This window comes from Cupressus sempervirens, chromosome 6, assembly GCF_028749045.1.
Source record: "Cupressus sempervirens isolate cs-2001-9-10 chromosome 6, ASM2874904v1, whole genome shotgun sequence".
In the NCBI taxonomy this organism is placed as follows: domain Eukaryota; kingdom Viridiplantae; phylum Streptophyta; class Pinopsida; order Cupressales; family Cupressaceae; genus Cupressus; species Cupressus sempervirens.
Window position 1 is genome coordinate 64,830,967 of NC_143123.1, and position 18,660 is coordinate 64,849,626.

The 18,660-nt window shown below is 36.7% G+C and overlaps 1 protein-coding gene across 2 annotated transcripts in view; it reads right to left on the minus strand.

The window, feature by feature from the left end:
• Positions 1–2,882: 2,882 nt before the first annotated feature.
• The window catches only part of LOC149551146 (putative cytosolic oligopeptidase A), a 251,797-nt gene continuing 236,019 nt past the window's right edge, over positions 2,883–18,660 (minus strand). For both annotated transcript variants that reach the window (XR_016352686.1, XM_089786726.1), the window contains one exon: positions 2,883–3,235. Coding sequence is in view for 1 of the 2 variants with exons in the window: in XM_089786726.1 (XP_089642852.1) it covers positions 3,149–3,235 (87 nt within the window). In the remaining variant the exon portion in view is untranslated. The remainder of the gene's footprint in view (positions 3,236–18,660) is intronic.

Genomic DNA, 18,660 nt, shown 5'->3' on the forward strand with positions numbered 1-18,660 from the left:
GAAATGTAAAACTATATTTTGATGTTTTAACTCATATAATTATAGAATGCAGTATAAAAATATATTTTAATATTTTAACTCATAAAATTATAGAATGAAATGTAACAATATTTTAATACTAATCGATCTTTTAGTTGTGAACATATAAATACAATTAAAATGCTTTTATAATGCAGAAACAACTAATTATTTTAAACTAAAATTAAATTCTAATCAAATATGAAAAAATTAATATAGACTATATCAACAAATTTAAACTTTATAACTAAATTTAGGAAAATATAAGTAAATAAAATATATTTAAAATTAAGACACCAATAATGTTTTAGATGAAACTTAAATAATATTTGTTAAAAAGAATTTATTGGTATACTTATACCCAAGCTTAGCTCAAAATATTGAATATTGCATTTATAATTCACTACTTACAGTTGGTTCAACCTTTTGACTTTGTCGATGTTGAGGCTGATGTGTGAGAGCGCATTCTTGTTTTTCAGCACCAATCTATGGGTTGACTTGTTTGTTAATTTCCTAGCTCAGCAGTTTGACATGTTAGTTACAACAAAAATTCTCAGCTGTAGAGTCACATGAAGAGGCCCATAAGTAAACATTTTTTGAAGGCATTTTGTCAACATTCTATGTCCCCTATTTGTGCTTCCATTTTGCACACGTTACAAACATGCAAATCTAAACTTCATGTGAGAAAACAAGGGTCGGAAAATGAGTTTTGTTTCAAAACTAAATGCATTCCATTGTATGGGTGTGACGTAAATCATTTATTAGGGCTTCCTATTGGAATGTCTGCCCTGAATAATAATTTTGAGGTTTAGTCTATAATCTCGACTATAAGCTTGTTAAGTTTGGTGAAGGTTGCATGAACTGATTTTTCTTAAGGTTCAATATTGCCTCTTTAAGGTTTTCATTCCTCCAAAGATGAGATTTTTGTTATGGCCATTTTTAGGAGGGTACCAGTCAACATATGGAGATGCTGGTCTTGAAGGGTTTATGGGATATTTGGGCTGATTCTTTTTAGAACTGAAAACAGGGGACAATTTCAAGGTATAAGAACATAAGAGTCTCTAACTGTGGGTGAAACACCTTTTTGTTTTCCTTTAAACCGATTTCATTGCAATTTTAACCTATTTCAATTCATAAATTTGGTACCATAAATTCTTAGGTAGGCATATGAAATGACATTATTGTGAATGTGGGGATAAAACATAAGTTTTTAAAATAGCTCCACATTTTTACTTACATTTTCAAATGTGCATCTTTGACTCTTGATTACAGTCACATGCAATGTCGTGTTCATGTTCATTCTCTTCACAATTGGGGAGTGAAGGCAAGCCCTGAGCAAATGTAAATCTGGAGAATTTGTGCATTCTTTGTATTTTTGTCAAATGGGTAGCCGAGATTTTCATGTCTACTTTTACATTGAACTGAGATTATAATTTGTGGTCAACATTAGTGCAACTTAGTGCTCAGGTGAGGATAAATTGATTTTGTGCTTAAGTTGTTTCTGTCTAAGGAGATCTCTATACAAAGCTCAAGAAAACTGTGGGAAAATATGGAAGAATTCACTAATCCAAGTGGGTTCTTCTTTAATCCAAGTGGAAGATAGCGTCAACTACAGACATTCTGTTAGCAATAACAGTACAAGTAGTGACATGAATATTGACAGTTCAATATAGGTCTCCAACGGACTTATGAGATATAGGTCTGCACCTAGTTCCTTTCTTGCTAGTTTGGTTGAAGAAGCGGATGCTTATTTGCCCAAGGTTACAAGGTCACATGAGCCTGATCATACTTACATAGCCCGCTATTTTAGTGCCGATCTATCTTCCCTGACATCAGAGTCAAGTTCCGGAGTAATTCAATCCAATGGGCTTGAAAGATTTGGTGTGGCAGAGAAGGAAGGCGAAGGCAATCAATTTGGCAGCATGAATGGGGCTAGTGGTGCTACCAAGGTTAAGGGCGGGAACAAGGATGTGATTAAGCATCATCTTGCTTCAATACTTGAGAATGGACCCGAGGAGGCTTCCACCGATAGATTCTGCAATGTTTACCAAGCACAGTATCCTCGATCTGGGATGGAGCAAAACTATAGAATAGACCCCCTTTTTTACAACCCTCCCGATTCCATGCCTGCTTCTACTGTTGTTGCAGCCAAGGGCAATCTTACTAGACATAATAGCTCACCTGTTGGATTCCTTTCTCGGTTGGCTTCTATTGAGGGATATTACAAATTTTGCTAATATGGAAGCGCTTTGTGTTGCAACAACTGCAAGTGTCTAAAGAGTGTGTTTCGAAAATAAAGTAAGTCTGTTTTGGCATACAAAGATTCAACTATCAAAAACTGAAGTGGAGCTTTTTGAAGGTTAATTCAGAATGGAAGCCTCTAGAAAGTCTTAGACTGCAAATTTTATATTTTTACCGAGGAGGAATTATTTTTTTCATTGCATTTATTGTTTGACTTGTCAAATAATAAAATTGGCACTAAACGATTGCATAAGTACCCTGCCACTTTAACACTACATAGATATTTCCTTATGTTTGTTTTTGATTGGCGCTGAAAAATTCTTTCAATTTTCAAATAAGAAATTAAAAAAACTGCTAGGAAAATTACAAAGGACCAATTAGAAAAAAGGAAATATTCTACAAAAATGTAAAATAAAAATAAAGAGACTAAAAACTTTAGGAAACTTTGATTGATATTTTTTAGACACAGATTTCGATACAAATTAATGTATAAAAGAGGAGGCTAAAACAATAGTCTACGCCTATATATTAATCAATAATACGTCTATTCCAAGGCCACTCTATATTAAGTTTGTAGATTAGAATGAACACCAATTTTTAAGGAAAGTGTACACTATAGAAAATAATCATTAAAACCAATTTCAATATAGATATACTCAATGTAAATAAATGTCTAAATCAATAATGTAACCTCTTCTTAATTATTTTTTAAAAAATGACGACCCCCATTCTGGTCAACCCATTTAAAAGGGTGCAAATGCTTTGTTTCTCTAAGGCACCAATGTAGCCTTATGATTTATTACATCATAATCCATGTAACGGCTAGAATGAGATTAAAATGAGCAAATAAATAAAATCAACAAGAATTTTGTTTCACTACAAAATTCTATTAAGCTGCAACAGGTGTTCTCAACAGCCCATTATGCCTAAGAAGTGCATCTACTGATGGTTCTCTGCCACGGAAATCTATGAAAACCTGCAGTAAAGGCAAAGAGCATACCGTTATAATTTGAGATTTCCAGAGCTATGTGAAGCTGTCGTGATATTAAATAACTACACAAACATTGCAATACACAAGATCCAAGTGACTTGTATCTATGCAATGTTTGATTGCACCACTCAAAAAACATTAACCTACATATATGATCAAAGGATGCAAGTTATACAAACAAAATTAACAATCATGAACTACTTTCTTAGCAAACAATTGTAGTATGGAGGAGAGTGACCAGGCTTACAATTGTGGTATGGAGTAAAGGATTACACAGGTTGATATGAAAAAATTACAATGTAGATATATTGCACAAATATGTGCAACTGAATACATTAGCTGGTATGGAAAAGGCATATGGTCCCCAACGAGACCACATAATATAAGATTGTTCTAGAAGGGAAAAACAACAAAGGAAAAAGCGGTACATGTGCATTTAAATCTGAACACATTTAATGTTTAAGCCTTTTTCCATGAAGAAGAGACATGCCTTTCAATGTGAAGAAGTGTAAAACTCAGTCAGCGTGTATGACATTCTATATTGGGATACATAACACATTGAAATACTCTAATTAGATTCATGTACACCACATAGATAACCTGAAGGCGGAGAATATAAAAAAGGTTGACACCGAAACCATCTCTGGTGTAAGTATTTGAGAGGGGGAGGATGCTAACACACCTTCATGAAGAAAGCACAATGCAGGCAGTTTCTATAATGAAGATTGATATTATGAGTCTGCTAAACAAGCTTAGCAGTGAACAAACTTTGACCAAAGAATACATTGACATCAACAATTGGATAAACAGAATAAAATAAAAGGAAAATGATCTCTCTTGAACAAAACAGAAACACATCACTTAGTATAGCATATTGAAATGTTCCCACTTGTTATCTACTTTTATTTAGTCCTGAAACAGATATTTCAACTTGTGGTGACGACTGCAATATTACAAATATTAACTCATCAAATCTGAAGATATTTCATTGTAATTTTCTACTTAGAATTTTAAGCATAAGTCAAAAGATAGAACTAATCTTGCTTTACAGTAGCAATTTAATTCCCATATGTTAAGAATTGCTTTGCTCTTGATTATTAAACCTTCAGAGTTATAGAATCTCTGCCTTAGTTCCTTTCTAAAAATTTCCACAATCACCAAGAATGTCATAGTTGAGGATGCCCATTATGAGCACTATAAATGTACCTGCCCATATGAAAAACCACACGGAAGTTCCAATCAACATTTCGGCTGACCCAACGTTATTGGTGGTAAACAATGGGCAACACCTTGCAGTGGTGGAGATGGGTATCTTGGGAACCATCCCCACTGACACTATCGTTGATGGAAGGTGAAGGGTAACGTACTACTAGAGAAAACTTGGAAGTTGGAAAAGCCATCATTATGGTTACCAACATTTAATTTTGTGGGTGCCAAGACACTATCAAGCTGATCGGGACTTCAATGGGTATCAATGGTACACAACCTTTCATTCTGACTTTGTAGAAATTCCATTCAAAAACAAGGGCTACGATGCTATGCTTGGAAGGGGCTAGCTCATTACTACTATGTGAATCATAAGTGGCTCATTACTACTAAGCGAAGCAAAAATTTATCATCAACTTGAGAACCTAGTTAGAGAGTGAGGAGTTAGCATCCACCTTAGAATCAAAGTCAAAAGAGGAGTCTACGAGAGTGGATGAGGGAAGGCGACAGATAGAGCCGAATGAAGAGGGTGTCTTGGAGTTAGAAGGCTGCTTAATGGAAGATGTAAACTCCATGAATAGACTCTTCCATTGATAAACGGAGGACTACGAGTTCTACACCCTCAAAATCACTCCACATTGATGCATCATCAAATCCCCTGTGCGGGGATCTAAGAATTTGTGACGAATATTCCTCCCTATGCAATCACGATAAAAAGCTCCCACCTCGGTCAAACATTGATTGTCATACCTCTGAATGCAACCCTTCTTATCTAGCTCATCACCAACACATGCAATGGATGTAACCATAGGAATACTCGATGCAATGTATGGGTTCTTGTTGCTCTCTATAGATGCACTCATCCCAATCATATCATCTCCACCTGTAACTTGGATGTGTGTGCCCAGATCCTCAACCTTCTCACAACAATATCCCACAAATATTGTATCATCACCAATTGCCATTGAAGACGATTGAACAATAATTGTAGTTAGTGAAGACTGTACTCTACTCTACTCCACAGTAACCTCATCCAAATGTGATTGTGACTCCTGGAGGCCCAAATAAGAACACTGCAAATAGTCAATAGTCACCTCAAGCGTATGGGTGAACCGTCAACCTTCTCCTATGCCCTCAAGGAAACACAACATATACAATCTCTCTTGAGCAGAAAATCATGATTTGCTAACAACTGTAAATAATTAAGTCTCTTTACCTTGAAAGCCTCTCGGAGAGTATGAAACTTGTAAAGGGAAAGACCACCATCATAGTGTTCATTTGTATAACCAAAATCTTTCAGGCAACGTAGAAGTGCTCTAAAGTTGTGGCAATCATGCTATCGCTAAGCTTCAGCTGCCCAATCACTGATAAGGAACCTGCAACCACTGACTCTTGCACATCTCCTCGGATCCAAACTTGACACTACGATAGGAAATTGTATTCACATCCATTAAAACACGAGTCACACCTATTATTTCCTCATGTAACCAAACACACTTTCGTAAAATAGAAAGGGTCCGTCTCAACCATCACCAGACTTGCCATAAATAGTAGGTGCATGAAACTAAACCCAAACGAAGTCCAATCTAAGTCAAACGAAGACCAAATTGGACCAAATTGAATTGTAAAGAAGACAACATCCTCTCATAATCAAGCCTTTGCCTCAAAAGATCCTCTTTCCACAATAATTAGCCTACGAGGATCACAATAATAGGCTAATCCTTCCAACTTTGATGTTAGCATAATGGGGGACATTAGAGTTTTGATGGTAAATTGCTTGAGGATAGACAAGCTTTGGGTTGGGCGGACTATAATGTCCCTAAATATTCTAGTTTTCCACCATTTGTTGGAGACTAGGGGACATTAGGAGGAGGGCAGGAGGGGGTTGACATGGTGTATGGCGAGTGGGGGGGGGAGTTGTGTATACTATATACTATATATAGTATACTTGAGATGCTGGTTATGAAAAGATGTATAAAACTATAAAAGGTCATATAGCTCAATTGCAAATGCAAAATACTAAATACTTACACATTGAATATCAAATTACTAATTAGAAATTAGAATACTAAAATACAAGTTTCAATTTGACAAATGAGATTGCTGAATCAGCGAATGGAAGATTTTTATTATATCAAAAATATCATTAAGGTGATTAAAATGAGCAGCATAATATCAAAACAAAAACAAAATGTGAAATGTAGTGAAGGGAGCCTTCTAATCATCCCTCAAGGAAAACTCATCATTGAACCTTATGAGCCTCTGTCTACAAGTACCGAAAGTACATGGCTTGTAAGGAAAATTTAACACCATAAAAGAGCCTATACTAAGATGGATGCTCTTGACCTATCTAAAATTAGTTAAGCACTCCATTAAGGGGAATTAATCGAAAAGGCATAGATAATGTCATATTTGACTTGGGATATGAGAGAGAACTAGAAAGCACACGTTAATTTTCCCACCTTGAGACTAGAATACCAAAGTATTAACACCAAATGATTTTTTAATGGAAGAACTATGTCAGGTTACTCACATGGGAAGGTGGTAAAGGATATAGTAGTATTGGGTATAACTACACTTTTTAATAGTGTAACCTGGAGATTCGCACCCCCCTCCCAAACCTTGAAGTACCCGTGCTGAGACATCCCCGCACCGGGTACTTGAGTACCCAAGCACCCCCAACTCCACCATTTTGCAACCATGCCACCACTGGGATGTGTACTTGAATTTCTATTTCTGAATGTTACTATTGGGTATGTAATACGTTACTATGTTGAATGTCAATGGTTCTAATTCATGTTGTAATTTTGATATATTCAAGTATTTTAATTTGGTATGTTCTAGTGAACTACTGAAACATCATTTCATAACTAGCATTTCAAGTTCTATATGTATACTATACAACACCCCTCTCTGGCTTGTCCTCCCATTGTCGCCGTCCCCCCGCAGCCCCAAAAATAGGCCCATTTTCCACGTCCCAGAAACTCGCCCTGGCGTCCCATCCCAAAGTACCCCCGTACTAGTGTAACACTGCTTTTTAAATACGTGCATTAGGATGATATGGAGATAAAGAACTTGTTGGAGTAAAATAAAAAGTCTTAAAAGACTAGATTTCACAATTGGTTGGTCCCATTGACCCAAATAACCTAAAAGTAGCACTACAAGCAACACTAAAGAAAAGAAAATCCACTAAAAAAAATAACTCATTTTTCAAGGCTTGTGTTGTTCGAGAGAGAGGTTAGAAAGTTTTGGTAAGAGACAATTCAATTCTCTAAATCATTTCTAGACTATTGTGATTGAAGTTACTCATCTTTTGTACTTGGTTTCAAAATGCGATGGTACTGTAAAAGATAAATATAGATATTTGGGGAAAAAATCTATCATATTTGAAGAAAACAAGGAAACAAGTAACAAGTGTATTTGTAGAAGTGGTAGTGATTGATCTTGGAGAAATTGACAGGATGGATAGCTAGATCAAAGTCATCAAGTTTGCAGAAAAATAATACAAAAAAATACATGAGTTGATAGAGGCTAAAAGGGAAGTAGTAATGCCTTGGGTGTGGCAAGGGAATGGTTCTTAGATTCTCTCGATTGTGTGATCTTCCAAGATGAGAAGGTAAAACTATACTCCATCAAGAACATAATCCAACAAATCTATAGAATCATGATGAAGGGTACTCCCTTTACTAACCCAAACACACAAAAAAAAATAGAGAAATAAATAGAAAGCTGCAAGAACAAAAACACTTTCTTTCTATTACCTTCAATGAAATGACATTGCAATATTCAAAAAATAACATTCTACATCCACATGGGCCCTCTTATTATAATAATTTACAAGACAAAGCCACAAACTATGCTTCTAGAATTGAGATATCTAAAATATACTTAATCCATGTATATGTAGTATCAATAATTGCAATTGACATGATTTTCCCATCAATATCTTTTGTTTTTTTATTTCAAAAGAAAGGGGTTTCGAACTCCCCAAGAAATGCACCATTTTTAATGTGTTGCACACAAATTCACTTATCTTGGGAATGCGGGTGTCCCAGCGAGGGATGCATCCTTGTGTTCCATTGAAATATTCTATAGTGACTTAATTAAGATTCCTCAAAATCAATTTAATGACAATTATAATTAACTAATTTAATTATAAAATAAATAAATACTAATAAAGTTGCTTTATTTAGTCAGCGTAATCTAATCTAATTCCTAGATGTTGATGCCAATATGGTAGAGAATGATGCCAACAATTTACTAATACATAATTTACGGTACTATCATCATATTCATTCTAATAATTGGAACAAGACACATGTAATGTCCTTGTTTTTGGTAGGTCTATGCAGTTGATGGAGTTAGCTCATCATAGCGACCCTCATGAGCTGATAGGCTGTTTTGGTGGTCCCAATAGTAGATTTACTATTAAGTAGGTCTATTTTTGGCAATGCAATGGGTGGCTTTGGTAGTTGGTTGTCACCTGCAGTAAATAAAGTTAATAATTGCCTGAGCTCTTATTTATTCATTAATTATTAAGTTGCATTATTATAGTAATGTTTATATTATTATAATAATGACATTAAGTGATATTTCTAAAAAATGTGTTGGAAAGTTTCTAGTGTTGAGTTCTTTTGGGAAACTTCCCCAATTTCTAAAGTGGAGTTTTTTAGGAAACTTTTGGCCAATGAAGGATTATAAATGAGAGTTCATTTCATTGAGAAAAGCATGATTGAAAATTTAATTGCTTTTGTTGCCTTTGTGGTTTTTTCCTTAAGTCTGAATTATGAGACCTTGCTAAAGTATAAGGGTCTCTGAGTTTTTGATGTTTGAAGTCTCTGTTGAGGTATAGTGGCTTTACTGGTCAAATCTCTTAATTGTCATTATCTGTGTCTAGGAGATTGGAATTATAATTCTGAGTTCGTGAATTGAAGCAATCATTGCCAAGGTATAGCAATTGTCAAAACTCCCACTGACTATACTATATCTGGAGTTTGGTTGATGATGATAGACTGACACTTGGAAGAGATCCAAATTACTCTTCAATTGGTGGCTGCCGCTGCAAATTGAATTCTAATTCGAAGGACAATCAAGTATCATTTGGGGGCAGCGTTCTAAGTATTGGAATAAGTCCAATCCCGTAGCGCCTTTGTGTGGGAGTTGAACGACATTGAACTGGGCTTGCAGAATGTTAATGGCTGCGTGGATGTTTAAACCACAGCCATAGGTGAATATTGGGTCTGCATATTGGTGTCAGCAGGTGTTTGGAGGAGTGCTTTGGCATTTGTTTGTTTGAGTTGGTTTTGCATTCCTAACTAGTTGCGGTTGGTACTGGAGTGGGTTGAGCGCGTCAAGTGGTGTTGCTGACTGCTTATGGCCTTCCTAAAGCAATTCAATTGAGCATTTGGACCTTGGGCGTAACTTCTGCATTGATCATTGCCGTCTATTTTTTCAAGCCAGGTTTAGTGTTATATATTTTGGTTGCATGAGCCAATTAATAAATTGCCTCATACTTTTTAATAATTAAATAAATTGGTCAACAATTGTATAGCTAGCAGAATACAAGGCAATAAGAGAAGTGTTCTTTTACTTTGATCAGACAAATTCCGGTTGGCTATGTGCATTTAATTGTTATAAGAAATCAAAGGAATTTGTATGTTTCAAGGAACCAAGAAGCAAAACTATAAAAATTTAAAAAATGTAGATGAAATTCTTTACATCCAGCTAGTTATTAGATTGAGCCAGGTTGGGCTTTTTACAACACAAATGACAAATATATCTTTATTGATTGCAACAATTGAGTTATATACCAGTGTCAATATTCAACAATATTACCATACTGTTTCTATTCCCATTGAGTACTACATATAGTGCTTGGATAGGTGACTAGTGCCAATCGACATAACGTTTGGTACAAAACTTACCTAATAACTACTTAATTAATTTATTACGAAATTACCCTCTACATTATTCCACCCCCCGTATAGCTGACTAATACCAACCGACATAAAGTTTGGTACAAAACTTACCTAATAACTACTTAATTAATATATTACAAAATTACCCTCTACATTTCCATACAACTAATTAATTGAAGCACAAATTGGAGTGGTTGAGGTTGTGAGATAGGCCAATTGTTTCTTGAGTAGCTGCACATATCGCTCTGCTGCAAGCTATTTAGTACACGTGCCTTGTAGGAGTCTTAAATAATTCATTCTGTCTTTGTCTGCCGCTACCAGCTATTACTAGTCAGTTATCTTCTGTGAATGTTAATTTTGATGAAGAAATTAGGGCTCTCTTGATTTTGTATAATACCCTAAAATTTGATGATGTGATTGGTATTATTTTGAGTGAGGAAACTTGTAGGAAAAGCTTAGGTGGATCTACATCAGGAAGTGTTTTGAATGCACAAAGAAGAGGCAGGACGACCGAGAGAGGAAACAATTATGAAAATCGTGAAAAATCAAGAGGAAAATCAAAGGGGAAGAGGTTTCAATCAAAAGGACCAAACGATTGCTAGTATTGAAAACCAGGGCAAAGAAGAAAGATTGTTGGACTCCAAAGAACAATGAAGAAGAGAAACAAGAAGGGAGCAAGGAGGCAATGTGGTAAGTAATAAATCCAAAAATGATGCTTTGCTTCTTTCTTTAGATAGTGTTGATGATTCATGGGTTCTAGATTCAGGGGCTCCATTTCATGCTACTCCCCATAGAGGTTATTTCGTAGATTATGTTCAAGGGGATTTTGGGCTTGTTTATTGAGGGATAACGAAGCCTGTCAGATTGTAGTGGAAAAGGAAAAATTAAGATTAAGTTGCAGAATGGAAATCATTGGCTACTATTAGAGGTAAAACATGATCAAAGGGTGTGAAAATAGGCATCTTATATCTTTTTTACAAGTCATATTGTTCCTTCTACTTTAATTGTTTTAGGGAAAAACAAATATTTAAGAATGGTTGCTACAATTGAGCAAGGAGAACAAAGAGTTGCTATAGATTCTGATATAACATTATGACACAACAGACTTGGCCACATGAATGAGAAAGGTATGAAACTACTTCATTCAAAGAAAGTTTTACCAGGTCTAAAATGTGTCAATATGGATTTTTGTGAAAGTTGTGTGTATGGAAAACAAAAGGGAGTGAATTTTGTGAAGTGTGGGAAGGGAAAATAAATGAGAAATTAGAGCTTGTGCATACAGTGTATGGGAACCAACTCAGGTATCCTCCTTTGGTGGCTCTCATTATTATGTTACATTCATTGATGATGTAACTAGAAACATATGAGATTATTTCCTTAAACAAAAATCTGATGTATTTCAAATTTTTAAGAAATGGAAATGCTTGGTTGAAAATGAGATTAATAAAAGATTAAAATATCTCAAATCTGATAATGGTGGTGAGTATTGCAGCAACGAATGTGAAGATTAATGCTCCACTAACGGTATTCGTAGACAAAAAATTATTCCAAGGACTCCACAGGAAAATGGAGTGGCTAAACGCATGAACAAGACAATAATGGAGCGTGCAAGGAGCATGGGGTTGCATATTAGACTGCCCTTAAACATGTGAGCGAAGGCTATCAATACTGTTGTATATTTGATTGATAGAGGTCCCTCTACTCCTTTGGGTTGTGGTATTCCAAAGGAAGCATGGATTGGTAAGGTGAGTTATTCTTTTCTCAAAACTTTTGGTTCTGAAGCTTTTGTACGTATAGATTTTGAAAATAGAACCAAGCTAGAAGCTAAGTCAAAGAAATGTATATTTGTTGGATATGGCATTGATGAATTTGGTTATGGCATTTGGGATTTTGAAAATCATAAAATTGTAAGAAGCAGGGATGTTATATTCAATGAGAAACTGTTGTACAAAGATCTGTTGTAGGCCAACAACATGAGAAGAAAGAAAATGATTATGTAGTATTGGATGATACTCAAAAGGATGATGTTCCACTACTCCCTCATGCTTCGCAACAACCGCAACAACAAATACCACACACCCTAGTGAATTTTAGATGGTCAACAAGGCTAAGTAGACCTTCAAACAGGTGTTCTCCCTCTTTGTATTCTATTTTATTAACAGATGCTGGTCAACTTGTATATTATGATGAAGCTGTGCAGGTGAATACAAAGATTCAGTGGGATTTTTCAGTAAAGACTTGGGATTTATTTAAGTTGTGTGCAGGTAAAAGGCTTTACAAAATTAATGGGTTTATAGGTTGAAAGATCATGATGGAGGTAAGAACAAATTTAAAGTGAGGTTAGTTGTAAAAGGATTTGCACAGAAAAAGGGCATTGATTTTGATCAGATATTTTCTTCAGTTGTTAAAATGACTTTTATTTTTACAATTTTAAGTACTGTGGCTATTGAAGATTTGCATTTAGAGCAACTTGATGTTAAAACAACCTTTTTTCACAGCGATTTGGATGAAGAGATATATATGGCACAACCATGCGGATTTAAGGTCAAAGGTAAAGAGAACTTGGTGTGCAAATTGATGAAAAATTTATATGGCTTGAAACAAGCACCTCGGCAATGGCATCTTAAATTTGACAGTTTTATGCATGAGCATGGTTACACTCGGTGTCATTTAGACCATTGTGTTTATTTTAAGAGGTTGGATGATGACAGATTATTTTATGTTTATATGTTGATGATATGCTTGTAGCCAGGTCTAACATGGATCACATTAAGGGGCTGAAATGACAGCACATTCATTTGCTATGAAAGATTTTCAGGCAGAAAAATAAATCTTTGGTATGAAGATTTGCAGAGATAAGAAAAACAGAAAATTGACTTTATTTCAAGCTCATTATATTGTGAAGGTGTTGCAACCTTTCTCTATGGAGAATGCTAAAGTTGTCAGCACACCTTTACCTGGTCATTTATAATTGGCTGAGGAGATGCGTCCTAGGACACAGTAAGAGGAGAACAAAATGTCCAAGGTACCCTATGCTTCAGTTGTAGGAAGTTTGATGTATGCCATGGTATGTACTAGGCCAGATATTGCACATGCATTGGGAGCTGTTAGTAGGTATATGAGTCATCCTAGTACTGAGCATTGGAATGTAGTCAAATGGATTAGTGTTTACATTTTGGGGGCTCTACTACTAATTTACAGGGCTATGTTGACTTGGATTTGGCAGGGGATATTGATGCAAGGCGGAGTACTACAGGTTATGTATTTATTGTTTGTGGGGCAGCAGTGAGCTGAGTTTCTCGGTTATAGAAGGTGAATGCTTTATCCACTACAGAGGTAGAGAATGTTCTTACTACAAAGGCAACTAAGGAGATGATATGGCTTTAGTTCTTCTTGGAAGAATTGGAGCACCCACAGAGGGATATTTATTTATTTACAGATAGTCAAAGTGCAATTCATCTTGCCAAGAATTTTGCTCTGCATGCAAAGACAAAACACATTCAGTTGTGGTACCATTTCATTCAGTCAATTTTGGATGATGGACAGTTAAAGCTGGTTATTTTTTGTTCTTCTAGTTCTCTGGCATCCTAATGATGGATCGTGTAGTATGATCCAAAATGTTGATGATAAAAAACTTTACAGAATCAAATCCAAAAAATATAATTTCATTACATGGATTGTGGAAATCTAATAGCTCTGAAAGATACATATAGATGATAATCCAACAGATATGTTTACAAAGGTAGTGCCCAAGGGAGAAGTTGAACTCCTCTTCAACTTCGGTTGGTCTTCTCGATTGCACAAAACAAAGGTAGAGCTGAGTCTAGGGTAGTTTTGATCCAGTGGGAGCCTCATGGAGTAGCGACATTGCTACAAGATCAGTCTCCAAGTGGGGGATTGTTGTCTAGTGTGGAGCCTAATTGTTTGTGGTGATTGATCAGGGAACTACTGTACATACTCCTTAATTCGTCGTCATTTTTGGGCCGACATGTTGTAACTAATTTTACTCCTAAAGCGACAAAAATACTTGTATAAAATGGCTTAGGGTTAGGGATTTCATCTGATGTGATGCGATAATAGCTTCTTGCGGCCATGTTGAGTTGTAAGGATTACAGATTGTAATCAGGTTGTAATCATTGGATAATAAAATATTGGACTTCCTATTGATGGATGTAGCCCGAGGATTGGGTGAACCGCATTAAATCTGTCTTCTGTTCTCTTCTGTGCAATTTATTATTTTAAGATATTGGTTATATTTGCATGTAATTGTTATTTGTCTCTTTAAATCCTAACAATGATTGTACTATTTGCGATGCTTGTCATTGTTGAGACTATACTTCCATATCCTTAATAAGCTAGTCTTGGATTGCAAATGTCCCTTAAAGTCTTCGTGGCACCCCATCCTCATGAAGTGTAAGAGGGACTTAGCTTGAGAGACTATGTTAGTCATATCCGCCTCTCTGCCTTTCTGCCTGATTACCTAGGTTGCGTTAGATATGATGTCTAATTCCTCCAAGTTCCTTTGAGTGCTTTCGTCACAAAGTGGGGGTATGCTTTCTCCACATAAGGCTCTCTTCCTCTATGGCTTTCGTGTCTACATGAATGTCTTTAGTCTATTTGCATGATTGTAGGGATTGTTTCCCCAGTATAGGCAGTGTGGGGCCTCCCAATAGATGCAGGGATGGTAGTGGTATATTTTCCACACCCAACTGAAATTGTGCAAACAAAGTGTCAACCTCTTTGTCCTCTTGTTCTGTAGTCTCCTCGTCTTTCTGTTTGGGCTCTTGATTTCGAGGCCTACTTGTCAAGTAGGAGGTCGTAGCAAAGGTGAGGGAAGGTGCTAGTGTGGATGCTTCCATTCCTTTCTTTGTCAACGCTGTCGGGGGTGATACTAATAATGCAATAGGTTGTCTTGGCTTGATCCCTTGAGAGGTAGGGATCCTTAATGTATGACTTCTAGCTTTGGTGCATCTCAAGTCTACTATTTTAGTACCTCACATTCTATCCACAGGAATAAGATGAGCCATCTGTAAAAGTTGGGAGGGTGCGAAATTTATCTGCTTGGCACTCCAATTTGCCAAAGTTAGAGCACTTGTTGCTCCTTCCTCTCCCACAGCCTCGATCTCTTTCCTACTAGTTCCTTCCATGGCTGTACGCCCTTCTTCACCCTTACGATTGGTGTCAGTAAAACTGGTGTCCGTACGACCTATACTCTCCTTAGAGGCTGCATGCATACAGACACTGTCCTTGGCCTTCTTCTTCTATGCATTACCTGTTGTTGTTGGAAGTGGTCCTTTTGCGACCTCCACCATTTCAATATCTTCCGATGTGTTTGTTGCGGTTGTCCGTGAAGTCTGACACTCTCCCTCTTCCTGCTAGCTAGATTCCTTGTCTTCTAATGGCATTTCTTCCTCTTCTTTGGGGCTGCTCTCCATGCCTAAGTTATGTGTGTGCAATTCACCCTGTCTTGCTTTCTTCATGCATGAACCAATAGCCCCAACACTTCCTCCTGTTAGAGTCTTCATATGCAGCCAGTAGAGTATGGTAGGCTTATATGAGTCAACCCTATTTGATGGAAAAAAACTTCCCCAATATTTAGGGGCAACCTGTGCACGTAAAGCCTCTAGAAACAATTGTATAATGTGACGAGGAATATAAAAAGTCTTGTGTTTTAAATTTTTAATAGAAAACTTCATTTACCCTATCTGAAAGTAGCTGTGCCCAATTATAACTCTTAACCTCATATACCCCCTCCACCCGTGGAAGCAAGGAAACAACAATATCTGACGTATGACTCCCTCTTGTTAATTTACTTTTTATCAAGTCCACCTTAGTTACCTTTTGGCCCATGAGTGGATCCAAAAGTTATGTCGTGTTGGTCTTCTCTTACCAAATGGAATGTAGGTGGTTAGAGGGTGGGCTTGCTCAATGCTTTCTAGGTTTCCGCAGGCAACATGTTCACATTACTATGGTGTTTGTCAGCTTGTGCCCCATGATTTCGATTTTCACCACGACAAGAATTCTTCCCATTCCTACGACAAATAGTGTTGGTTTTGGAATTGGTTTGCCCTCTGGTGCTTCTTCCTTTTTGTTGTTGCCTTCCTTGAAACCATTCTATCCATGTTTCATGTTATCTTCTCATGTTTTGGAGTTTGTTACCTTTAATTGTGGCAAGGTTTCCAGTAAGTCGGTCACCCTTACTAGTACGGTAGCTTGGAACTTTTGTCTTATTATGTTGGTTTTAGATGGAGATCAGATGGAAGGGTTTACTACCTTTTGGCATTGTTCCTCCTCTAGTGCCACCCATGCCTCCTTCAACCATTCCTTCTCTATTTGAGGATCATGGTAAGAAGCTTTTGTAGCTTGTAGGCAAGTGACAACCATTATTTGTTCTTCTATTTTTGTGACTTCCAACATGTTTACTAGCTTCCACTTAGGACAATCATCTTCGTTGTTTCCTGGTCCACACCACCTACACAATTTGTGATTTGATTAGGATCTAGGACTATTACAGAGGAATGCATTACATGAAGTTAATTTAAAGCATTAATTAGAGAATTAACATAATTTAAATGCTTAAATGATCAAAAGAAAAATAAGGTAATGACTAGAAGAAAAAGAGTAGAGAGATAGAAGACAAAACACAATTGATAACGAAGTTTGTTCGTGGGTCAGATCACATCTTCGGGTCCTGACCCAATAGAGGGGCCAATTCGATTAGCTCCAAAATCAATTACAAGTGTTTTGAAATAATTCCCTTCATGCACAGTTGCAACATTATTCTCCAATGTTTAAGAATAATCACCAGGACTCCAAAATCATAATCTCCTTCTCATCACCTGGATGGTTTTTTTCAAAGAGCTCCTACCTCCATTTTATACATGAAATTAGCCATATTCAGGCTAAAAGAAATAATTACAAAAATAATCCCTTTTAACCAACTTTATCTTCGTATTCACCCCTCTATCACTTTTGGGGATGTGGCTTTGTTTCAGTTTTAGGGGTTTGTTTAAACAAACAACCCATATTAACAATGTTGGCGGGCTTAGAAAGGTTTAAATAAAATATAGTCCACCAACATCCCTAGAAGTGCGCATGGCGCAATGGCTGCCCATATTTTTTAGAGGCCAGTGGTTAGAGGTCCAACCCCCACCGACCTCAGTATATAAAACCGCATAGATAAGGATATATAAAACCACGCCATCTATTATTAGCAAGTGCCATGTGTTTTGTAGCAGCAAAGGTGGATGGTTTGAACCAAGAGGTTATGAGTTTGAATCTCCCTCAAATAATTTTGCCACTTCATTGCCAATGTGCCACATGATGTCATGCTAATGTCATCGAGATTACCTTTCTTACCTAAAATTCAAATTGTCGTAACTTCCACACACAGACTCCGTTTTCGACGAAACGAACGTCGTTGGAAAGCTTTTGATGTGCTCTTTAATTAGAAATCCATTTCTGACCACTTTTGAGATGATTAATTTTTCACCTTTTTACGGCCTCTGTTCCCAGTTTGACCAAACTTTGACTGGCCATAACTTGGTCATCTTGACTCTGATTTTGCCCATTCAAGTTGCATTGGAGTCATAATTTTGAAGACTTTGTAATGATGTTGATCCTTGGAGCATTGGGGACATTTCAATTTCCACTGATTTTTATCCCTCGGATCAAGCCTCTCCACTGAAGAGCTTTCGGACCTCCAAAAGTTTGATTACTTAGAAAGTAGGTGAGGGTATAGTTCCCTCACTTTACCAATCTCCATCCATCTTGCCTTGCTTGGATGCATCCCCTTCAATCCCACTCGGACATATTCAACTGGTCCTCTTCGTGATGTCTTGACATTCCTGTCAAGGATGACATCTTCTGGCAATTCTGACATGTACTTTTGTGAAAGATCATCAACGGATGGAACCTGAATGTTTGTGTCTTCATCCAAGATCATTGGAGGCTCATACAACTTCAGATTCTCAACATTGACAACTGAGTAAATTTACATCTATGGAGAAAGATTAAGGTGAAAGGCATTGTTACCAATCTTTTCTAAGATCTTGAAAGGACCATATTAGATAGGCTTAAGCTTCCTTCCTTCACCTTGCATTCTTTCCTTGCTGATATGTAACCAAACTTTGTCACCAACATGAAAATGGTGATCAATGCGATGCTTATCATGGCGAGCCTTGTATTTTGCTTGGCTTTGCTCCAACTGTGCTTCTATTGCCTGGTGTGTTGCTTGGACCTTTTGGATGAACTTTATAGCCTTTTCTGTATCATGGCGTCCATCTA